The sequence below is a fragment of the Salminus brasiliensis genome, chromosome 1 (genome assembly GCF_030463535.1).
Source record: "Salminus brasiliensis chromosome 1, fSalBra1.hap2, whole genome shotgun sequence".
NCBI classification, from domain to species: Eukaryota; Metazoa; Chordata; class Actinopteri; order Characiformes; family Bryconidae; genus Salminus; species Salminus brasiliensis.
In genome coordinates this window covers 73,720,863-73,741,486 of record NC_132878.1, presented here as the reverse complement: position 1 = coordinate 73,741,486, position 20,624 = coordinate 73,720,863, and the positions used below count along the sequence as shown (strand labels likewise).

The 20,624-nt window shown below is 36.0% G+C and overlaps 1 protein-coding gene across 2 annotated transcripts in view; it reads right to left on the bottom strand.

Annotated features, from left to right (window-relative positions):
- The window catches only part of tpk1 (thiamin pyrophosphokinase 1), a 96,755-nt gene extending 78,104 nt beyond the window's left edge, over positions 1-18,651 (bottom strand). The window contains exons 1-3 of one of the 2 annotated variants that reach the window (XM_072688822.1): positions 18,570-18,651; positions 10,994-11,067; positions 2,568-2,642 (exon numbers count right to left, since the gene is read on the bottom strand). In XM_072688822.1, the coding sequence (XP_072544923.1) occupies positions 2,568-2,642; positions 10,994-11,036 (118 nt within the window). In that variant the 5' untranslated portion in view covers positions 11,037-11,067; positions 18,570-18,651. Of the gene's footprint in view, positions 1-1,495; positions 1,543-2,567; positions 2,643-10,993; positions 11,068-18,569 lie in introns of those variants that run through there. The other variant, XM_072688823.1, reaches the window with a different exon arrangement.
- Between the last annotated feature and the right edge of the window lie 1,973 nt (positions 18,652-20,624).

The window sequence follows — 20,624 nt, the reverse complement described above, 5'->3', positions numbered from 1 at the left end:
CTGTAGCTGAAAGAAACAATGCATATGATGACTTTTTCCTTAAGTAGCTGACTTAAATAATCTACACACACTGTCTTCTGCCACGCTGATGCAGAGCAGCTAATCCCCACATGACCACCGCTGGGAGACTGGGAACTGAGCTTGAAGGAGGCAGCGGCGGTGGACTGTGTCCAAGAGCAGTGCCGCTATCTGAAATGAGCTGGCTTTGATCATGGGGCTCCAGTGAGCAGGCGCCGGCGGCCACACTGCCCCACAGGGCTTCACTTCTGAGGCTTTGTGAGGCGGGGCGGGGCCCCCTGCCCCGGTCCCTCCAGGCAAACCATCTGGAGAGCTGCACTCTGCTCCCAGTTCCACACACCTCTCACACCTGCTTCACCATCCACATGAAAAATACACAGTGCTTCTGAGCCAGAGAATGAATGGGTTTGGTGGGGTTTTTTTTTACTAACAAGAGCTGAATTTCGAATCATGAATGCTAGGGGTGTAAACATTCATGACTGCATCGTGATGCATCATTATTAAGCACTTAATTTACATTGAAATTTACAGCATGTAGCAGACACTTTTATCCAAAGCAACTTACCAAAGTGCTTTGTTGTTCACTCAATTTATATATTACTAATTAGTGTAAATAGGCTACACTTGAACTCAGGTACTGCAAAAACTAGTCAGCGTTGATACCCACATACAAAGACACATAATATTAGGCATATTTTTGTAAAGACTACAATAAAGAGATGCCTTCATCAATGTAAACACAGAGGATTTACTTTAAGGGTGTGTTTATACTTGGTCTGGGACAAGCAAGGAAATTATACATTGTTACAACTTGGTCCTGATTTGCTTTGCATTTTATATATATATATATATATATATTTAACATTATATATATACACATACACATATATTTTAAAACATTATGTATAATATGTATAATTATATTTATATAATTATTTATTATATTAAATATTAAATTATTATGAGTTTTTGAGTCTCTAAAACTACAAATTAAAATTTTGTCACTGTCCAAATACTTTTAGACCCAAGTGTATTGTACATATAAAATTCAATAATAAATTTGATTTGATAACTACAAAGACAAGTGAGTTTTGTAGTTTTGTATTTAGTTTATTCATATTAACTGGAGAATGAATTGCATGAATTGCATAGTTGAGCAAGTGTGAAGAGCCTATTCACAATTGAAAGATCCTTCACATAATGTAAAGGTTTTATACTAATGTTTGCAGAGAAACCAAACCAAGAATCTTTCACAACACTTTTTTAAACAAAGAGTTTAAAATCTGAAGGAGTATGAAGTTGAACATTCTCTACAGAACCTATTTTCAGTTCAAAACTGTGAAGAAAATCTGCTCACAGCCACAATCTTCAAATGGTTCAGTTGATGGCCAGGCAGTGCGCTTCATAAGGCTGAAAACACCACCAAAAAGGTCTGGCAGCTTCCAGCTGAGGTACGGCTTCTAGATATCAGACTCACCCATAGGATTTGATAGCCAAGCACCAACTGCAGGTCTGCAATTAGTCCTACATGCCATTCTCACACTGTGTTCCACTGGCTAGCTCCCCTCTTAATGTGAGCCGTCTATCAGCATGGGCATCAACTGTCACGAAGAGTCAGAGAGTTAGAACATTCCTCCAAGCAAGGCTGTGGAACACTCCTCTCTTTGACTCTTGACTTGAATAAGGGCTTATATCCTGCTAATGGCCTTTAATTTTCTAAAAAAAAGATTTCTCTAAACATTTTAACTACTTTTTATTAACTACTTTACTATTAGCCTTGTAGCATTGTTGGAAAACTAAAGAAGACATAAATTATATTCATGTTTTTTAATGACCTACTCCCTAATCTACTTAATCTGAGAATCTGTTCCAAATAAGAATAGTCCTGAAACAAAAACAGTTTATTTTGAATTGCTATGAATGTTTTTTGGAAGCTTAGAAATCTGTTTAATTAAATGTAGAAAAAGAATCACGTGTTAAAAAAGTTAAAAAAATAAACATTAGAAATCATCTTGCTATCATTTGTCTGTTTTGATCTGAAGTTTTATTTGTGCCGAAGAAATTTCTTAGATTCGAGAGGCAGGACTGCTGGATGGGAGGTGTTTCATCCTGGCTAAATCTTGTAGTATGTGTGTGTATAGGGGGCACTGATGAATTGAGGACAACTAAGGACAAAATAATCTGTGAAGCGTGTCGTTATGTGCCAGGAATGTTTCATTTCCAACACTGGTCAAGATTTACAAAAAGTGTGGGCGGAGTAAGCTGAGTGGTTCACATGGGACACAGGCTTCAAACAGCATCATATGTAAATGCAAGGCTATGAATTGAAGTCAATTACAAACAGTGGGCTTAAAACAGGGGAGTCATGTTATTTTGGTAAAAATCAAGAGTCTTTAAATTGGGTAGTGCTCCTATCACTAATTAGGCCAAGCTGACCTTTCAGAGAAACCAGACTGTGCTCTCACCTTTCCGATCTGCCAAATAGAACCAAACAGCCAAACAAACAGCAAACCAAATGCCAATGTTTGATATGCATCACAAACTGATACCTTTTCCCCACAGCGCATGGAAGACATGTGGCTCCAGAGGCTGATTTAGGATAACCAGGCAAATCTTCTGGGTTCCTGTGGGAAATAAAAACATTGTGTTTTAAGCTACATGACCATTCTCTCAATCTCATGTCAAAAAACACAAAGATTCTGTTTTCTGCAATGCTATTTTTTCTCAGTAAAAGAACAGAAAACCCATTGATTCAATACACACTTTCAATAGACGAATACATTGAATAACAAATTGTTGCACTTATATATTATTTTGCAGACAGTGACAGCTGATTTCTAGGTGTTCTGAGATCTACAACATTCTATATGAATGTCTCAGAAAGCTCGTTTCTAATTTTAGAAATTTTAAGTGGTAATAAATGTGGGGTGGCTACCTTTTTTCTCACAGGAAAACATTTTAATTTTTATTTTATTCATTAAATTTTACAAATGTAATGACATTTCTTCTGTTTTATGTGGTATATATATTGTGTATTTTAAAGTGTTATGTATATTAATATTGTGCAATATTGTTTGATGATGTCCATATGTATAAATATATTAAAAAAGACAATGACTTTCATAAGGGTGTCCTAACCTTTTTACATGATCCTATAAAAAGTGTAGAAAATGTTTCTCCAAATGCAACACAAAATGCCACTAATAATGATGACTGCAGTGTCAGAATTAGTCAACCTCTTCATGACAAGCACCTTTAGTACTTAGTGGAGCAACCATTTGCTGTTATGACCTTCTGCACTAAGTATGCTCTGTACTGTGCAAACTGAAATTTCAGTGACTGCTGCCACCAGATCTTGCTGCAAGTCTTTTGCAGACAAGAGTTTTAATCACCTGCTTCCTCAAAAATCGGGTGGCAGCTGGTAACAGGATCCTCTTTCCGCCATGTCCAAGTAGTGTAGCCAGTGGTCCTTTAGTGTAAAAACTGTGTTTCTGTGGCAATGATCTCTTCTCTGAAGCTGTTGATTTGCAAATGTGCGCTCTTTTGAGAAATTCTATTTGACATGTTGAATAACTCTGCAAAGACTGCAGCAGTCATTAAAAGTGGCATTTTGTGTTGAATTTGCAGATATTTCTTGTTAAATTATTCTTATTTGATTGGCTTATTGCAAACAGCTGAAATTCGCTAATAACATTATTTTGCAATGGGAATTTAATCATTGTGATTGCTGTGGTAATGGTAACTAGTGTCCTAATACACACTGACTGTCTATAGATGTCAGTCTTTTGATAATAAGTGTGCAGAAACAGAGACATTATACACATAAAATGAACTGCTTGATTCAGAATGATAAACCTGTATTCTGTTGCCTATAATCACAGAATTCATGTATTTAGAGATAAATTCTCATTCTCCAAAATATGCCATGATGATATGCTACTTCAAACCTTTCTTTATCGTCTGAGGTAAATATTCTGTAATCAAATCAGTTACACGTTCACTCTGCCTCCTAACCAGCAATTCACCCTGAATTTGTACATGCAAATGAACAGAAACCGGGTGAGAAAACACTGCCTCCATTTCACAGAAGTAATCAAAAGGACTGAGCTGAATCCCCAAGAGGCAAAAGCAGTTCTTCACTGTCCTACTGCTGGGATCTTGGTTGGAGTATGATGTGCAATCGGTGGGAAGAGGTCCAAGGACTCAAATGACCGTGTTTTTGCCAAAGCCTGGCAGGAACTCCTCTCCCAAGGCTAACGGAGGCAGCCTCATCGGACATCTGCATGGTCATGTGGCAGAATATAGCACACATTCTCCTCTGATCACTCTGCATAGCCAGTTAGGATGATTATGCTAACCAGTGCCTAAGCAGCCTTACATGTTATCAGTAATATAAAACCAAATAATTCACAGTGTAGAACATATCCCAAACCTTTTAAAATAAGACTAGGAAACTGTATAAAAACTACAGACAAGGTTTTATTACCATTAATGTCAAAAATGAAGCTGTAATTGCACTGATATCCAGAATAAAGTTATATTAGCATTGATAGCCAGCATGAATATCTAATACATTTTACACTCAGAATAAATTTCTAAATAAATTAAATATCCAAAATGAAGTTATAATAAAATGAATATACACAATGAAGTTATAAATGCACTGACATCTAGAATGACGTTATAGCAGTATTACTATGCAGAATGAAGGTATAACAGCAAATAATATCCAGAATGTCTCATCATTTAAACAACAACATTACAGTACATCAAACACAAAACACAAAAACATGTCTATTTGTGCATGATTATAGCCTGTAATAGTAAAATAATACATATGGAAAACAGTAATATGACAGTTTTCCAAGTAGTATGTACATAAAAATGTACATAGCATGTACATAAAAAGTTATTCTCAAACCTTAGTCTTTAAGAACACCATAGTTTTACATGTTCTTTAATATAACACAGCAGAATGAACTTGTAAGCCAATTATCAAGCCTTTCATAAGATGAATCGTGTGATGAAGCTAAACCATGCAGTGCTACCGTGGCCCTACACCTTGAAAATTTAACACCCCTGTTCTATATTAGGCAAGTCTTTAGTTAATGGAACTAATGCTTCAAGTTTGGAGGAAAAGAGACGCAAACTCATTATTAGCAAAAGTAGTTAGAGCACAGAAGAGACAAAATGTCAGCACTGTCTTATCCAGATGTTAACACACCTAAATATCCAGATGTTATCTATCTAAAGTATGTATAATACAAATTGTCCTGTCATGCAAAACCCTTGCATCTCTAAAAATAATAGTTTTACAGGGGAAAGAAAAATACCTATTAATTTTCAGCGGAAATCAATTTTAAAAGATTTTATCCCACAACTTTTGACACAATGTTAATAACAACTGCTAGATCCAAATTGTGTCACTGTGTGAAAAAGAGTGAAAACTGAGATTTAAGGATTAAAATATCATAATGTTCCTGTTCTTCAGGGTTCAGTGGGTCATGCAGGTTTGCAAGAACATTTATCGTTTCTGAAATGAGCATCTGCATATTTGCATTTTGAGGCAAACAGTTGTCCAACATCTGCATTCAGCATTTCACTCACACACTGCTGTTATGCTGGAATTTGTTAACAGTAAATGTGCAAATCTGTTACCATGCGTTTTAATACTGGATCTTCCCACACGTCTCTGATAGGAACAGCGAATTATCAATTAAAATATACCAAAATTACCATACAGCCAATTAGCCAAGGAGTTGCTGTTCATTAAGATACAACAAATTTGCAATTCAACGTAAACAATTTGGAATAAATAGGACATGAAATATAATTTCTTATTCAAAACAGAGCTTCATTGAAATAAACCTGAGCAATATTGAAATGTATTTCTTTCCAAAGTCATAAATATGCATTGCGTAAAAAAAACAAAACACTAAGCTCACTTTTATCTAATTGCAGAGTCTTTCAAGCATCAGGCGATGTGATCAATATTTCATATTGTACCCTAATTAACCTACCCTGCACTTTATTTTCATTAATATATTTGTATATTGTGTATTTTAGTATTCAAGCGTTGTCTCTAAGCCATTTTCATGCATGTGTGACAGTCAGAGCAGTTACAGTAGTAAGCATTCTTCGGCTGTGAAAGCAAATAGAAAAGTCATTCCCCCCGGCTGTATTGACAGCAGATAACAGTGATTTACTAGATGGCTTAGCTCACAAATAACTGCCTACCTGCAGAACAAGGCATGAAGTACATCCTACACCTTCCATATCTTCAACTACAACCCCTCAGCACCCCCCCACCACCACTCTGTTTTTACTCTGAGTGGTGCACCACATTTACACCCTCTCTGGAGAATGGTTAATAGGTTTTAGTTTAAAGATTGCCATGGTGAGTTAACACTATCACAGACCAATTTCAGTGCTTTAGCAATTCAGGGTTCAGAGCTTCTAGCAAGTTTGTCCTAGATACATATTCATAAGTAAACCTGTCAACACATCCTTTGCTCTCTTCTGAGTGACTCTCATTTAGGGCCTATGATGAAAACTCCAAAGAGTGACCTGGAAGGCACGTTTTTTAAAACTATTTACAGAATATACACAAAAATGTTTAAGCGCGAAAGACAAACAAATCCTTCACAGAAAAGATAAAATATGATTATGGTGCACTGCATATGTCATATTTAATTATTATATTATTACAGTGGCAAGGGAAAGTATGTGAACTCTGGAATTTTATGTTTTTCTGCATTAATTTGTCATAAAATGTGATCTGATCCTCAAGTCAAGAATACAGTGTGTGCAGAATTATTAGGCAAGTTGTATTTGAAAGGATTCTTTTTATTATTGAACAACAACTATGTTCTCAATCAACCCAAAAGACTCATAAATATCAAAGCTTAATATTTTTGGAAGTTGGAGTGTTTTTTTTAGATTTGGCTATCTTAGGAGGATATCTGTTTGTGCAGGTAACTATTACTGTGCAGAATTATTAGGCAACTTAATAAAAAACAAATACATACCCATCTCACTTGTTTATTTTCACCAGGTAAACCAATATAACAACACAAAATTTAGAAATAAACATTTCTGACATTCAAAAACAAAACCAAAAACAAATCAGTGACCAGTATAGCCACCTTTCTTTACGATGACACTCAAAAGCCTTCCATCTATAGATTTTGTCAGTTGCTTGATCTGTTTATGATTAACATTGCGTGCAGCAGACACCACAGCCTCCCAGACACTGTTCAGAGAGTTGTACTGTTTTCCCTCCCTGTATATCTCACATTTTATGAGGGACCACAGGTTCTCTATGGGGTTCAAATCAAGTGAACAAGGGGGCCATGTCATTATTTTTTCTTCTTTTAGACCCTTACTGGCCAGCCACGCTGTGGAGTATTTGGATGCATGTAATGGAGCATTGTCCTGCATGAAAATCATGTTTTTCTTGAATGATACCGACTTCTTTCTGTACCACTGCTTGAAGAAGGTGTCTTCCAGAAACTGGCAGTAGGTCTGGGAGTTGAGCTTCACTCCATCCTCAACCCAAAAAGGTCCCACAAGTTCATCTTTGATGATACCAGCCCATACCAGTACCCCACCTCCACCTTGCTGGCGTCTGAGTTGGAGTGGAGCTCTCTGCCCTTTACTGATCCAGCCTCGGGTCCATCCATCTGGCCCATCAAGAGTCACTCGCATTTCAGCAGTCCATAAAACCTTAGAAAAATCAGTCTTAAGATATTTCTTGGCCCAGTCTTGACGTTTTATCTTATGCTTCTTGTTCAAAGGTGGTCGTTTTTCAGCCTTCCTTACCTTGGCCATGTCCCTGAGTATCGCACACCTTGTGCTTTTTGATACTCCAGTAACGTTGCAGCTCTGAAATATGGCAAAACTGGTGGCAAATGGCATCTTGGCAGCTTCACGCTTGATTTTCCTCAATTCATGGGCAGTTATTTTGCGCCTTTTTTTTTCAACACGTTTCTTGCGACCCTGTTGGCAATTTGCTATGAAACGCTTGATTGTTCGGTGATCACGCTTCAAAAGTTTGGCAATTTCAAGACTGCTGCATCCCTCTGCAACACATCTCACAATTTTTCAGAGTCCGTCAAATCTCTCTTCTGACCCATTTTGCCAAAGGAACGGAAGTTGCCTAATAATTAAGCACACCTTATATAGGGTGTTGATGTCATTAGACCACAGCCCTTCTCATTACAGAGATGCACATCCCCTGATTTACTTGATTGGTAGTTGGCTTTCAAGCCTATAGAGCTTGGAGTAGGACAACATGTATAAAAAGGATGATGTGATCAAAATACTCATTTGCCTAATAATTCTGCACACAGTGTATTGACAAATATAATGGGCCTAAGATAATAATATAAAAAAATTCTGATCATTCATGTCTTCATTGAGAACAACCATTAAAAACATCATAGTGCAAGTAGATAAAGTATGTGAACCCTTGACATAATGATCTTTAAAAAGCTAATTTAGTAAGCCACTGCTTACTAAAAAGAACATTGCTGCACAGCAGAAGTTTGTGAAAGAGTACTGGCAAAATGTTTTGTGGACAGATGAAACTAAGATTGAACTAATTGGAAAGAACACAGCGCTACATCTGGTGTAAAAATGGCACTGCACATCGCCACGAAAATATTATCCCAACCATAAAGTATGGTGGAGGGAACATCATTATTTGGGCCCGCTTTGCTGCATCAGGGTCTGGCCAGGTTACAATCATTAAGGGAGAGATGAATTCCAAAATGTATCAAAAAATTCTACAGGACAATGTGAGATTCTCTGTACGTCAGCTGAAACTGTGGCAGTTGGGTGATGCAACAGGACAATGGCCCAAAACACTGGAGCAAGTCCACAACAGAATGGCTTATGAAAAACAATTAATTGTTCAATAATTAATATCAATTCTCTTACTGTTTCCACTAACACTTTGAATGTTGAATAATTTTGTTCTATAAAGACTTGCTAGATCATATTTTATGTGTTATTTTAGGCACATTACATTTGTCAATACGCTTGACTTGGATGAGGATCATATCACATTTTATGACAAAATAATGCAGAACACAATAAAATTCCAAAGGGTTCACATACTTTTTTCTTGCCACTATATATGTTTCTTTTACTATCATATTTAGTAAATAAATGGAAATTGTGTTAAAAATGCAGAACAAATGCCCTATTTTCACACTGTATATAAATACACTCAACAAAACATGTTACTTAAACAGGGTTGCCCCTTTTTTCCATACAAAGAAATGTACCCAAATTAAAACCTGTAGGTCAATGCATTTGCAAATGACATGAGCTCACACACAGTCTTCACACTGTCAGGCTTTAAACTAGTAATAAAGAGCAGTAATAGAGATTATGACCATAGCTAGTTTATGTAGTTAAAAATAAGAGATATGTGGCAATTATTGCAACTTAAACTGCATTTTCAAAAAACAATAAGGTGCTAACAAGTGGGGCAAATTGCTTAAAAACATTCTGATGAAGTTGCTTCAACTGAGGCATTTAAAGAACCACACACTGATAGGAGCAGGTGCTAAGAGTCTAGAGTTTAGAAACACCTGAATCGGAATGTGTTTATTTTGTATAAGTATTAATATGATCGGTAGTAATATGATTTGTATATATGATAAAATTTGAATTTTGAGGTTTGCAATGGACATAAAAAACTGATAATTATGTAAGATGGAAATGTAAGAATGAAAATGTATTTTTATTATATTAATTCATATAATAATTCACAAACTTTTAAAAATAACATCCAGGGAACATCTGCAGAAGCACTTATTAAGCCACACATTCACATGTTTTAACAAGAGTAAATTTAATGAGCTCATTTGTTGCTTTCTGGGGATTTATACTCATTAACACGATTTAGTTCCCAGAATAACACAACAATTTATTGAGATCTCTCTTACACAGATATTATTTTGAAACTGAATATGAAAATGTGAATTTGCAGAAAACTAACCACTTCAGTTGTACATCCTTAAGTGCGAAAAGGTTTATATATTGGTATGGCACAAATTCAAATGATATATTTGTGCATTTTGCATGATTCTAGCTCCATATCACACTTTCAGAAAGAATGGTAATAGATCAAATCAAATCCAATCAAATAAAATGTATTTGTATAGAGCTTTTTACAACTGGTGTTGTCACAAAGCAGCTTTACAGAATCAGTAGTCAGTAAAAAGACAAGAAATCAACTATATAAGAAGACATGAAAGACATGAAATATCATTCAGGTACACTTGTGTCTCCTGTGGCATAACCATGCCCTAAAGGTATAACTGTGAACTTTTACATTTGTAGACTGCATGAGAAATGAGCAGATAAGTACCTTATCTTTTGAAAATAAAAGCCTGGAGCCAAGAAAAAAACCTTTACTTGAACCCAGCTACATAATATTGACATAACCATGCCATAAAAAATGCCATAGCAGATGTCACACGTTGTCAAGACAGATTATGGCCAGTAATATATCAGTGTCATTACCAGTAACTGTCATGACAGATGCTACTACTGCTTGATATAATGACTTCAAATTTGCATGTGACAAAATCAGCCGTATGCTTGGAAACTTGCATGGAAATCATGTTATACAGGCAACTGAATGTAGTGATAGGGGTCTTACCCAGTACGGCATATGCCATTAGATGTTAATAATATTGTTATGTCATGTTATGTGGCAAGGTTCAAGTAAAACGTCAACCAATTCTGCTCCCTAACTAAAGCCACTGAAGACGTACCCTTGGAGGGAAACACTCCAGAGATAGTTAAGTCCCTTCTTTCTTAGTAAGAGTTATTGAGAACAAACACAGTTTTTGAAGGGTGCAAAAGATCAGTTACTTTCACACAGAAATTGTGTTCAAGTAAAAAAAAACAGCACTCTACGTCTATTAGTCTATTCAGAGGCAAACACAGAAAAAGGTACCTGGGGACAAAAGGCAGTCTAAAGGCGTGAATTCTTCGTCCATGACCCCGATTCTTCTCGGCAGAGTCTACTGGCTGAAAAGAAAGAACACTTATTTAGAGACACTGCAGAGACACAGCATTCATAACCCTTGTTTAATTTATAAAGGTCCTCAATATTTCTGGCTGCTTTATTATTAAAATTGAAGACTTTACTGAACAGGAACTGAATACTTCTAATAATTCTAAATATAGTCCATGAAATAATGACAGTAAAATCTTTCTTTGTAGTAATTAGCTAATGCCTGACTGACAGTGCTGGCAACTAGAGAAATGAACATGCCAATGTACGTCAGATAACCTAAACATAAAGAATATGAAGGCAGTTAACATTACTATGGGCTGCATGAACTGAACAATGCCTAGCCCAATGGCAGTAGAAAACACTGGCGCCACGAAAACTGTCTGCCATGTTGTCAAATTTGCAACCAGAATCTGTGCACTAGAGAGCAGACGCAACCCCCTTCACCCAGAACAAGCATATCAGACCGCCTTCATTGAGTTCACAGCGCAGCCCAAAGGACCAGAAGCAAAGCAGATTTTAATGTTGTAACAGTAAAAGTGCAGTTTAGTATTTTATCACAAAATAATTTTTTCTAGTATTAATTTCTCCAAGTATTTGGAGGCGGTCCAGGTCAGAAAATATATTTGCCGAAAGCGCAGTCTGAGACCGAGTACAAATAATGTTGTAAATGTCTAGTAATGCAACCAACACCACAACACAACACGTATTATAGTATGATTATCTAGCTAGTTGCCTGACAGCTCGTGGCTACTCAATGTAAACAGAAAGGTCCTGCAGAGAGGGTCTCTTCCAGCCTAGGTTGCCAATCACTTAATTCCTAAACGTAACCCTGCCTTCTTACAATATAGAAGAATAACATTTTAAATGTAATAATTTTGCACCTGATTTCTGGGGGGCAATCAAACATTTGACAAAATTAGCACATGGCAAACTAACTGTTGGAATTAGACACTGAAAATAAAAAATGGGCTGTTCTGTCCCTGAAACATACGGGGATGGGTGGAGCTACATATCATCCTGGAACCAGTCAGCAGACCTGTGATGGCTTCACTTTTGAGAGACGTTGTGTTGTCTATGCGGTTCTGCAGTCACTGGCTTAGCCTAGTACAGTCCATGTATTGCTATTTTACAGTGTAATATGGATTAACACTACCAAGCTTATTTCAGATAAAGATGTTTATCTTATTCAATTTAATATTTGTATCTGTAAGTGAATTTTATGTTAACTGCAAAGCAGAAGTGAAAAAAAAGTGTAATGGCACTGGTATTATTAGACTGACAAAAACAGTAGCAAACAAGTTATTTAGTTTATTTAGTTTAACAAGTTTATTATAAAAAAAATACTGATTTTCCAAAAGCTAATATATTTGGTCACTGCAAGTTAAACATGTTTAATGGGAAGGTTTTTGTTTTGGATAAGGCTTAAGTAAAGGCTGCCTCATCAGAAGAATGTTAACGAGCTAACGCTAAAATGAACTGTAGCAGGTTTAGATAGAGATGTGCTGTCTGCAGAAGGTCTTTTCGCTTCTGCGGATGACATGCCAGCATGTTACTTTTTTGAGTTAGACAGAATGAGAAACTTTCCTGCAGTGACTATGGCTGTGTACACAAGTCCAAACTCCACAGGTTCAGTGAGAACACTGGCAGCAGCCTTGTCTTCTGATTAGCTTCAAGCTGCTGCAAAGACAGCTGATCTTTTTTCAGTGACATTTTTTTTTCACACCAGGGCTTTAGAAAGGGCAGCAAGTTCTGTGTGATGACTAAGAAGAACAGATGGGCAAAAAAGAAACAGAAAAGGCTCAGAAATGGAAGAATTGTATCGACAGCCCAACAGTCAGCGTTGGAGCCAAAGCCAATACAGCATTAAAGACACTCTTCCATTAATCCAACGGAAACGTCAGAAAAGCAACAGATCAATGCAGCCACTAAGACACACCTGTAACACTCCATTGCAAATGGATCAGCATAGCAAGTAAAAGGTGCCAATCCATCCCGGTACATGAACACATATCGACAAAATTCCCTCACTGCTAAACCACATAGGGAGGTGGCAGAAAGTGGCTACAGACAGCTTTTTCATTAAGGCAAAAGCGTCTTATAGTTGTTTAATCCCTTAATTATAATCAGGACCCTGAGGGAGGGGAGTGCTATAATACAAATATAACATTACAATATTCTAAGGTGTTTAAGTACAATATATTTATTATGAAATTTGGTTTTCTGAGATTTGTGAACAAATTCTGAACATTATACATTGTATTGCATCAGTAATATGAATTACTTAAAAGATACCAAACAACTGCATGCTTCATTGTAAACGATGAAACGATGAACAATTTTAATACAAATCACTGTGTTAAAAAAACTCCCAATAGCAGTCTTTAAAACCCATGCATTTGCCTCTATATTAAAATATTATGATACACATAGCGCATCATGGAAATGACTCTTGATATAATGCTTCTGCCATCTTGCCCACCCCTAGTTGTAACACTGGTTGGTATAACATTTGAAATGTTGTATCGGCATGAAAATTTATTAGATTTTTTTCCACTGGCAAAACTAAAAATTGTGTAGAAAACCAAAAAATGAACAGTGGCACTATAGAACAATTTAACACTAATAAACTAATAAAAGTGCTTTCTTCAAATTCAACACAAAATGTCACTTTTAATGACAACTGCAGTCTCAGAATTATTCAACCCCTTCAAAACTAATGTTTTTAGTACCTATTAGAGCACCCTTATTCTGCCCACCCCTTAATTATATAGCTCACTAGTCTTTTAGTGCACAGGATAACTTCACTGGCTTCCAGTTTTTTCAGCTGGCCGATGAGGCACTGGCCTAGTTATCTTAAAGCATCTTTGCTATATTCTGTTCATCATAAACTGCAGAGTAAGCATCAAAGTTGACAGTTTACCTTTTCAAACATAGGTTCACATTAAAAAATGTGTCATTAAAACATACATTCACACCATGAATGCAGTAAATCTAGAGATAGCCCTGATTTACACAGTGTTATGAGGGTTGAAAGTGTTCTGGCAAAATTGTTTGGGACATGCCTGGTGATGAGCTCTCCTGAAAAAGCTGCTGTTCACTCCTCCACACTTCATTAACCCTGCAGCTGTCCTCACCAGCCCGAAGTGTCCTTCTCTAATAACACAACCTGAGCAGTTCTGCAATTCTATGTTCTGCAACCTGCAGTGTTCTTTAATGGCTAAACCCATTAAGTGAAACACACCTTCAGTGTATTTGTTTAATCATTACTTATTTACTACTCCCACCAACAATAACAATTTGTGGATTTTCCATTACCTGATCAGAATTTCCAAATCACACTATTGTCAAGACTGTAATAATTGAATGGGGGTAAGCTGCAAGTACATAGCAGCTTCTTTAGGGTCTACCCAAAACTCATCGCCATTAAGGCAGGCATGCAGGGGTTAAACATCAGGCAGGCAAGTATTTATAGGTAAATCCATATTAGAAAAAAAGCAAGGGTAAAGACAGGAAAAAACAAAAAAGGAAAGCAGAGTCAGACTCAGAGCTCAACAGAGTACCAATAAACAGCATATGGGGAATGTGGGGCGGAGCTTAAAGGGCTTGGAAGTGAAATTACACGTTCCAACATACACACTGAAGCACATTGTTTGGCCAAATGCAATGCCTAGTTGAGTCAGGAGGAGGAATTACAACTGGGAAAGTCAAAAACGAAAATTATTGGATTTTATATCGATTTAAAATTGAACTTATTTGTATTTTCTAACCATGCACTTTCTTAAAAAATAAAAATCCAACAAAATCATCCTCTCAGTTCCATAGTGGAACTGGACAAGTCTCATTTTCACAGTAGTTTAAAAAAAAAAGTGTTATTATAAACCTCTATTACAGAGGTACAGTCCAGAAGTCCATGTAGTTACTGAATAATAAACCTTAATGTTTAATAAGCCTTGGAGTGTTAAGGCGTTGAAAACAGGGATATCAGAGTCATATTGATATCTGTGAAATATTAATAATCAACACTGGACAACATTAAACTAATCAACATTGGACAGTTTATAACCCTACTGACATAAATTTGTTTGTAATGCTGATTCTGTCTCTATTTCAAGATTTAATTTTTTTTTTACATCTCACCATAAGTTGATATGTACACAATAAATAATGGATATCAGCATCAGCCTCAAAAAATAAGCCTTAAATCCATTTATACATGCTTCTGAATCACATTAGGAATTAGAATCACATTAAAATCACAATATACTGAAATAATATTTAGATGTATGCAAGACAATGTTCTACAGTACATAATTTGTCAAAATAATGAAGTAATGATAACCTCATAAGCTTTGGTTATACTGGCAGCTCAGATCTGATTTATGATACTAAATGGCAAAAAAGCTGCATGGAATCTTGAACTTTTCCCAATCAGTTTCAAATCTGATTCAAGTCAGATCTTTTCTGTGTGCTTATCGTTCATCATTTAGGCCATGCTGGTTCTTGATGTCAGAATGTGTGACAAGAAAGTCAGTAAATATGGCAATCTGATGATATTTTATTGTGATAACAAATACATCACAATACATGTTTCCGGGTATTTCATGAATTGAAGGTGCTGAATAATTGCACAGTTCATTGCAGAGACCACATTTAGTTCAATTTATTATTGTTTTGTTGATTTGTTCTTTAAAATTGTAATCATAGTCCTTGACATATGATTATGTGTGTGTGTATATATATATATATATATATATATATATGCAGAGACCACAGAAATGATGCAGAGACTGACCTTCAGTTCACAGCCAAATAAACCTTTCATTACACACAGAACAATGCAAAGATTTCAAGTGTTTATGTGGCTGTAAACACTAAAGTGACCGGTGCTCCCATCTAACTCTAGTGTTTCTAGACATCACCAAGCCTACTATACACACATATTCAAAATATTCAGCCTAGATTCTAAACAGTAAAATGTTTAGTCGCATGTGAGCGTAAATGTAAAGTGTTTGCGAATCTGCTGGAGATAAACTTTGCAGTGCAGTGGACCTCCAGTCTCTGGATTCAGCACCCCTGTGTAACAATGGTCATATTAAGTGATGGAATGACAAAATGTGGTTTGTCTGATCAGACCCTAGTCGCTTTTGCTCACATGTCCACTTTGTTTTCCACAGTAACAACCCTGGGACTTGGTACAGGTAGATAAAAAAATTGTAAACCGTATTTCTGGGCTTAGATGTTACCTGCTGATACTCAATGACAATAACCAGCCAACATAACAGTCAGGCCATATTTCAGAGCAGCATCAGCTACAGCTCGTTTTGATCTTCTTACTCATATACTGTATAAAATCCCCATAGTTATTACAAAAAACAATTACACAACTCGAGGTTGGAAAATTGTCATGTAAAAATAAATTATGTCTGTATTTGGCTCATAAACCCACACAAGTGTCAACAGTGAACCTCAGGGGAAAACCAGAACACAGGGAAAAAAGGTATGATATTAGCTTTTTAATAATAATACTGAATCATTTCATTTCCTGCACTCACAATGTGTCTTACAATAATAATGAAGATGCCAAAAATCCACAGTGCTAAATAGTTACTGACAAAAACTTAATGATTGCCTATTTAGCATCCTTTCTCCTCTGCACTTTTGGACTCCTGAGCTTTCATTTTCTACAAAAACACTGAAATAGCACCATTTTGGTATCAATGCATGTAAAGCATAAAACGATTAAAAGGGTTCTACCACGCTCAAAAATACAAGCACACACACCACACACACACACTGCTGATCAGGCGAATCAATACTAAAGTATCAACACTTCCGATCCTGATGATTTTTTTCAAGAATGAATCTTTAGACTAAAAATATCAATACCATCAATGTATCAAAGTATCTTCTTTACTAACCTGAACTGAATAAGAGTTATCTGTCTCAGTTACGGAAATCTGCATCTGATGCTGAATAATAAGTCACAATTAAATGTGTACAACAGAGAATGATTAAACTCCACAGAGAATTTAGTGAAGCAACAATTGAGGCCTTCAAACCACATTCATTACATATTAGTTTCACAGCAGTTACTGAATAACCTGTCTCAGAATTTAGACACTAAATAAGCCTGGGATTACGAGGGTTAATATGATAACAAAGTAAGACTATAAGATTATAATTAGTATCATAATTAATGCTGATACAAAAATGAATATTTATAAACTTGTAGACCCACAGTTTTATCAGTATTGGAGAAAATGTCACAATAATGAACAAATAATCAGCTGTTCTTCAGTCATGTTTTGGGAAATCAATATAAGCCCTCCAACAGACATACTGTCTGACCTACTGATTCTGAACAATAAAATCATAAATTCAAATAAAACCATGTACAGTGTAATCAAACCAAACCTTCAGCACAGAAATACTATTAACAGAAAAATGACCTTTTTATGAAGAGACGTAAAAAATGACTTCGAGGAATTCTGTGTATTTCTGTCAGCTAAGACTGTGAGGTACTAGCTATTTGTTTGAGAAATGGGAACTGACCATCATATCAGTCACAGTCATATCAGCACTGTCTGACTGAAAACTCTTGCAATAACACTGAACACTTTCACAGTACGACATTATAGTATAAAACAGAAACTTTGGGAGGATTGGTCTATATGATCAGTTCCCAGAATCTGTACCGCCTAAAATCGGTGCTGTGAGGCTATGATCTAAATTACCTTTAAAACATCTCATTTTTGCTGCCATCAGGTTATGATTTGTGATTCAGGCTGATGTTAAAAGTTATTGACCTTTTAAGAAGGTATCACCTGATATCAATTTGATAAGAAAACTAGTGTTACCCAGAGATGTGTAGTAAGCAGCTAACGACTGCAATGTGCCCAGTTATGTGTACCAGAGGGTACTCTGGACAGATCTTTAATTTCCAGTGTTTATAATTCATAATGCTGAAGTTCATTAGTGAGGAAAATAATCTACTATTCATGTTTAAGATCAAATGTATTGTGTTGTGTTGCTGCAGCTGCAGGCCTGCTTTGTGCTTTCACCTTTACTGCAGTTCAGGCAAGTGGTGACAGACCAGACTCCCTCTGCTGCTCTGAGTATGAGTTCAGGCTAGCAGTGGTCTCGTCCATCCTTCACACACACACACACACACACACAGTCTGTCACTCCGATGCTCTCTACTAAAACACACTAGCTACTCTCTTGCAGCGAGAACAGACCGCGCCGAGCTCTAGTCCTTAGTCCAGTCGTCCGCTCCACCTTAAAGGGTGCAGCAGTGGCAGGAACAGTGGCGGAGGCGCCTGGATGTAGCCCCTACACTTTTAAGGTGGACCGACAGACTGGAATAAGCAGTGAGCTTCAGCCACCTTAACAGCGCGCTATTTTCACACGTAGTTAAAATAACCCACCGCAGTCCCCCCGCCGTAACTCATCTCTGACACTGTCGTCAATAAATAAAACCTAAAATAAATTAATAAATTTTATTTGATCTCACTTTCTCAACAGCAGCTCCGCTGGCCGCTCCAGAAGACAACAATAAGCCGAAAAGAGGAGCGGAGCCGTGCGGAGAGACAGGAGGAGTTTCATAACACCGCCCCTAGCGTAGACCACCGGTACTGCACACATCAAACTCTTAGACCCAATAAATCAATGTTCAGTTAAACGATTGACCAGAGAATAAGAGTCAGCACGAGGAACTGTTTTCTGTGGAGGAAAAAGATATGCTGAATATTACAGTCCTATGCAAAAGTTTGGGCACCCCCAGGCAAAATGACTGTATGTGTTGTTGAATTTCACATCATTCACAGAAAACACGCTTCTGCAGATACTAAGGCATGATTACAGTTTATTTGATCAATTTGACAAAAAAAAAAGTGGAGTGCGCAAGAATAATGGCACATTAATTATGCTTTTTTACCTTCATTGGTTAGAACATGAATAAGAAATGTTGGAAAGTTTGTTCACTGGTGATTCATTAACGTATTAATTCTAATACAATTCAAAATGAATAATGAAATAATTATTATAAATAAGTAATTGTTGTAAAATTACACTTGGAAAATCAAGATCAAACTTAAATTTACAAGAAATGAAACACAGAGCCCAAACAGATACTGCTGAAACTGTTTATAAATGAAATCAAGACTTTGCAGACACGTTATGACAGTTATAATTAGGAAACTGGCAATATTAATTTATAATAAATAAATATACAAACAAAGTTGAAAGACCGCACAACGGAAAATGTATTTGTTTTATTTAAAAAAATAAACAAACTTTGCCACAAGAAAATATTTTGCAAAGTATTAATTCTTACATTTATATTTTCTCTGTGAGTAATATTGATACAAATGCCAGGACTCTTAATCCAAAATGAAGTATAATCATCTAAATCTAAACAACAAAAGATAATAATAAATAATCTCTTATACCTACAACTTTCCATTTCTTAGTTTTCCCTTTCCTGGAGTATGTATTCCACAGTTGTTGCTCTGGAGCCAAAATCCCCACAGTGACATACACATGGATTGTGAGGTAGTCTGCTGTGACTGTCTAGACAGCACGTCTGAAAAATATTTCTAACTCACACGTCTCTTGATTGGCTGTGTTTTGTTTCTGATAAAGTGGAAACAAAGTCTAATGTCCAATTTTTAACACAAAAGTGGCCTAAAATCAACACTGGGAATGCTGAAACATTTCCCTGCCAGAAGCTGATGAGGAAGATCAGGTTAAGGAGAGCAGAGCACTGACTAAAGCAATTTGGTATTTCCATATTTGCTCTTCTACTTTGTAATAATAATAATAATAATAAAAAAAAACGCTGTCACGCAGGACAACAGACTCTTTTTACTAATCATCAATTTTGGAGGCAGATTGTTTGTATTTATTTTGTAACAATAACTTACACCTGCATTGATTTACTAGACTTGTTAGTGACTGTTTCAATTAGAAGTTTCAAATAGAAGCTACAGTGAATCCACTTAATAATAGAATTTATATGGTATACTTTTATAATAATTTAACAAAAAAGAAAATGGCAATGGCACCTTAGCAATGAAACAGTGGAGCACAAGAATCATCACTTTCTTTCTTTTTTTTAATGTCATTATCTCAGGATTTTGAGTATTGTTATAATGGTATTATCTCAGAATGTTGGCTGAATATATCATAATATTGGCATTAAATATGAGTATCATATATATATATATATATATATATATATATATATATATATATATATATATATATATTGGCATTGTACTCATAATATTAGTATTATGAGTATTGTAATAATGGTATTATCTCAGCATTGTGAGTGTTATAATAATGGTATTATCTCAAGATGTTGACAGAATTTGTTAGAATAATGGCATTATCTCAGGATTATGAATATTGTTATAATAGTATTTTCTCAGGATGTTGACTGAATATGTCAGAATAATGGTATTATCTCAGGATTTTGAGTATTGTAATAATGGTATTATCTCAGGATGTTGACTCATTATATCACAACAGTGGTATTTATAAAGGTAGATGAGAGAAGAAAACA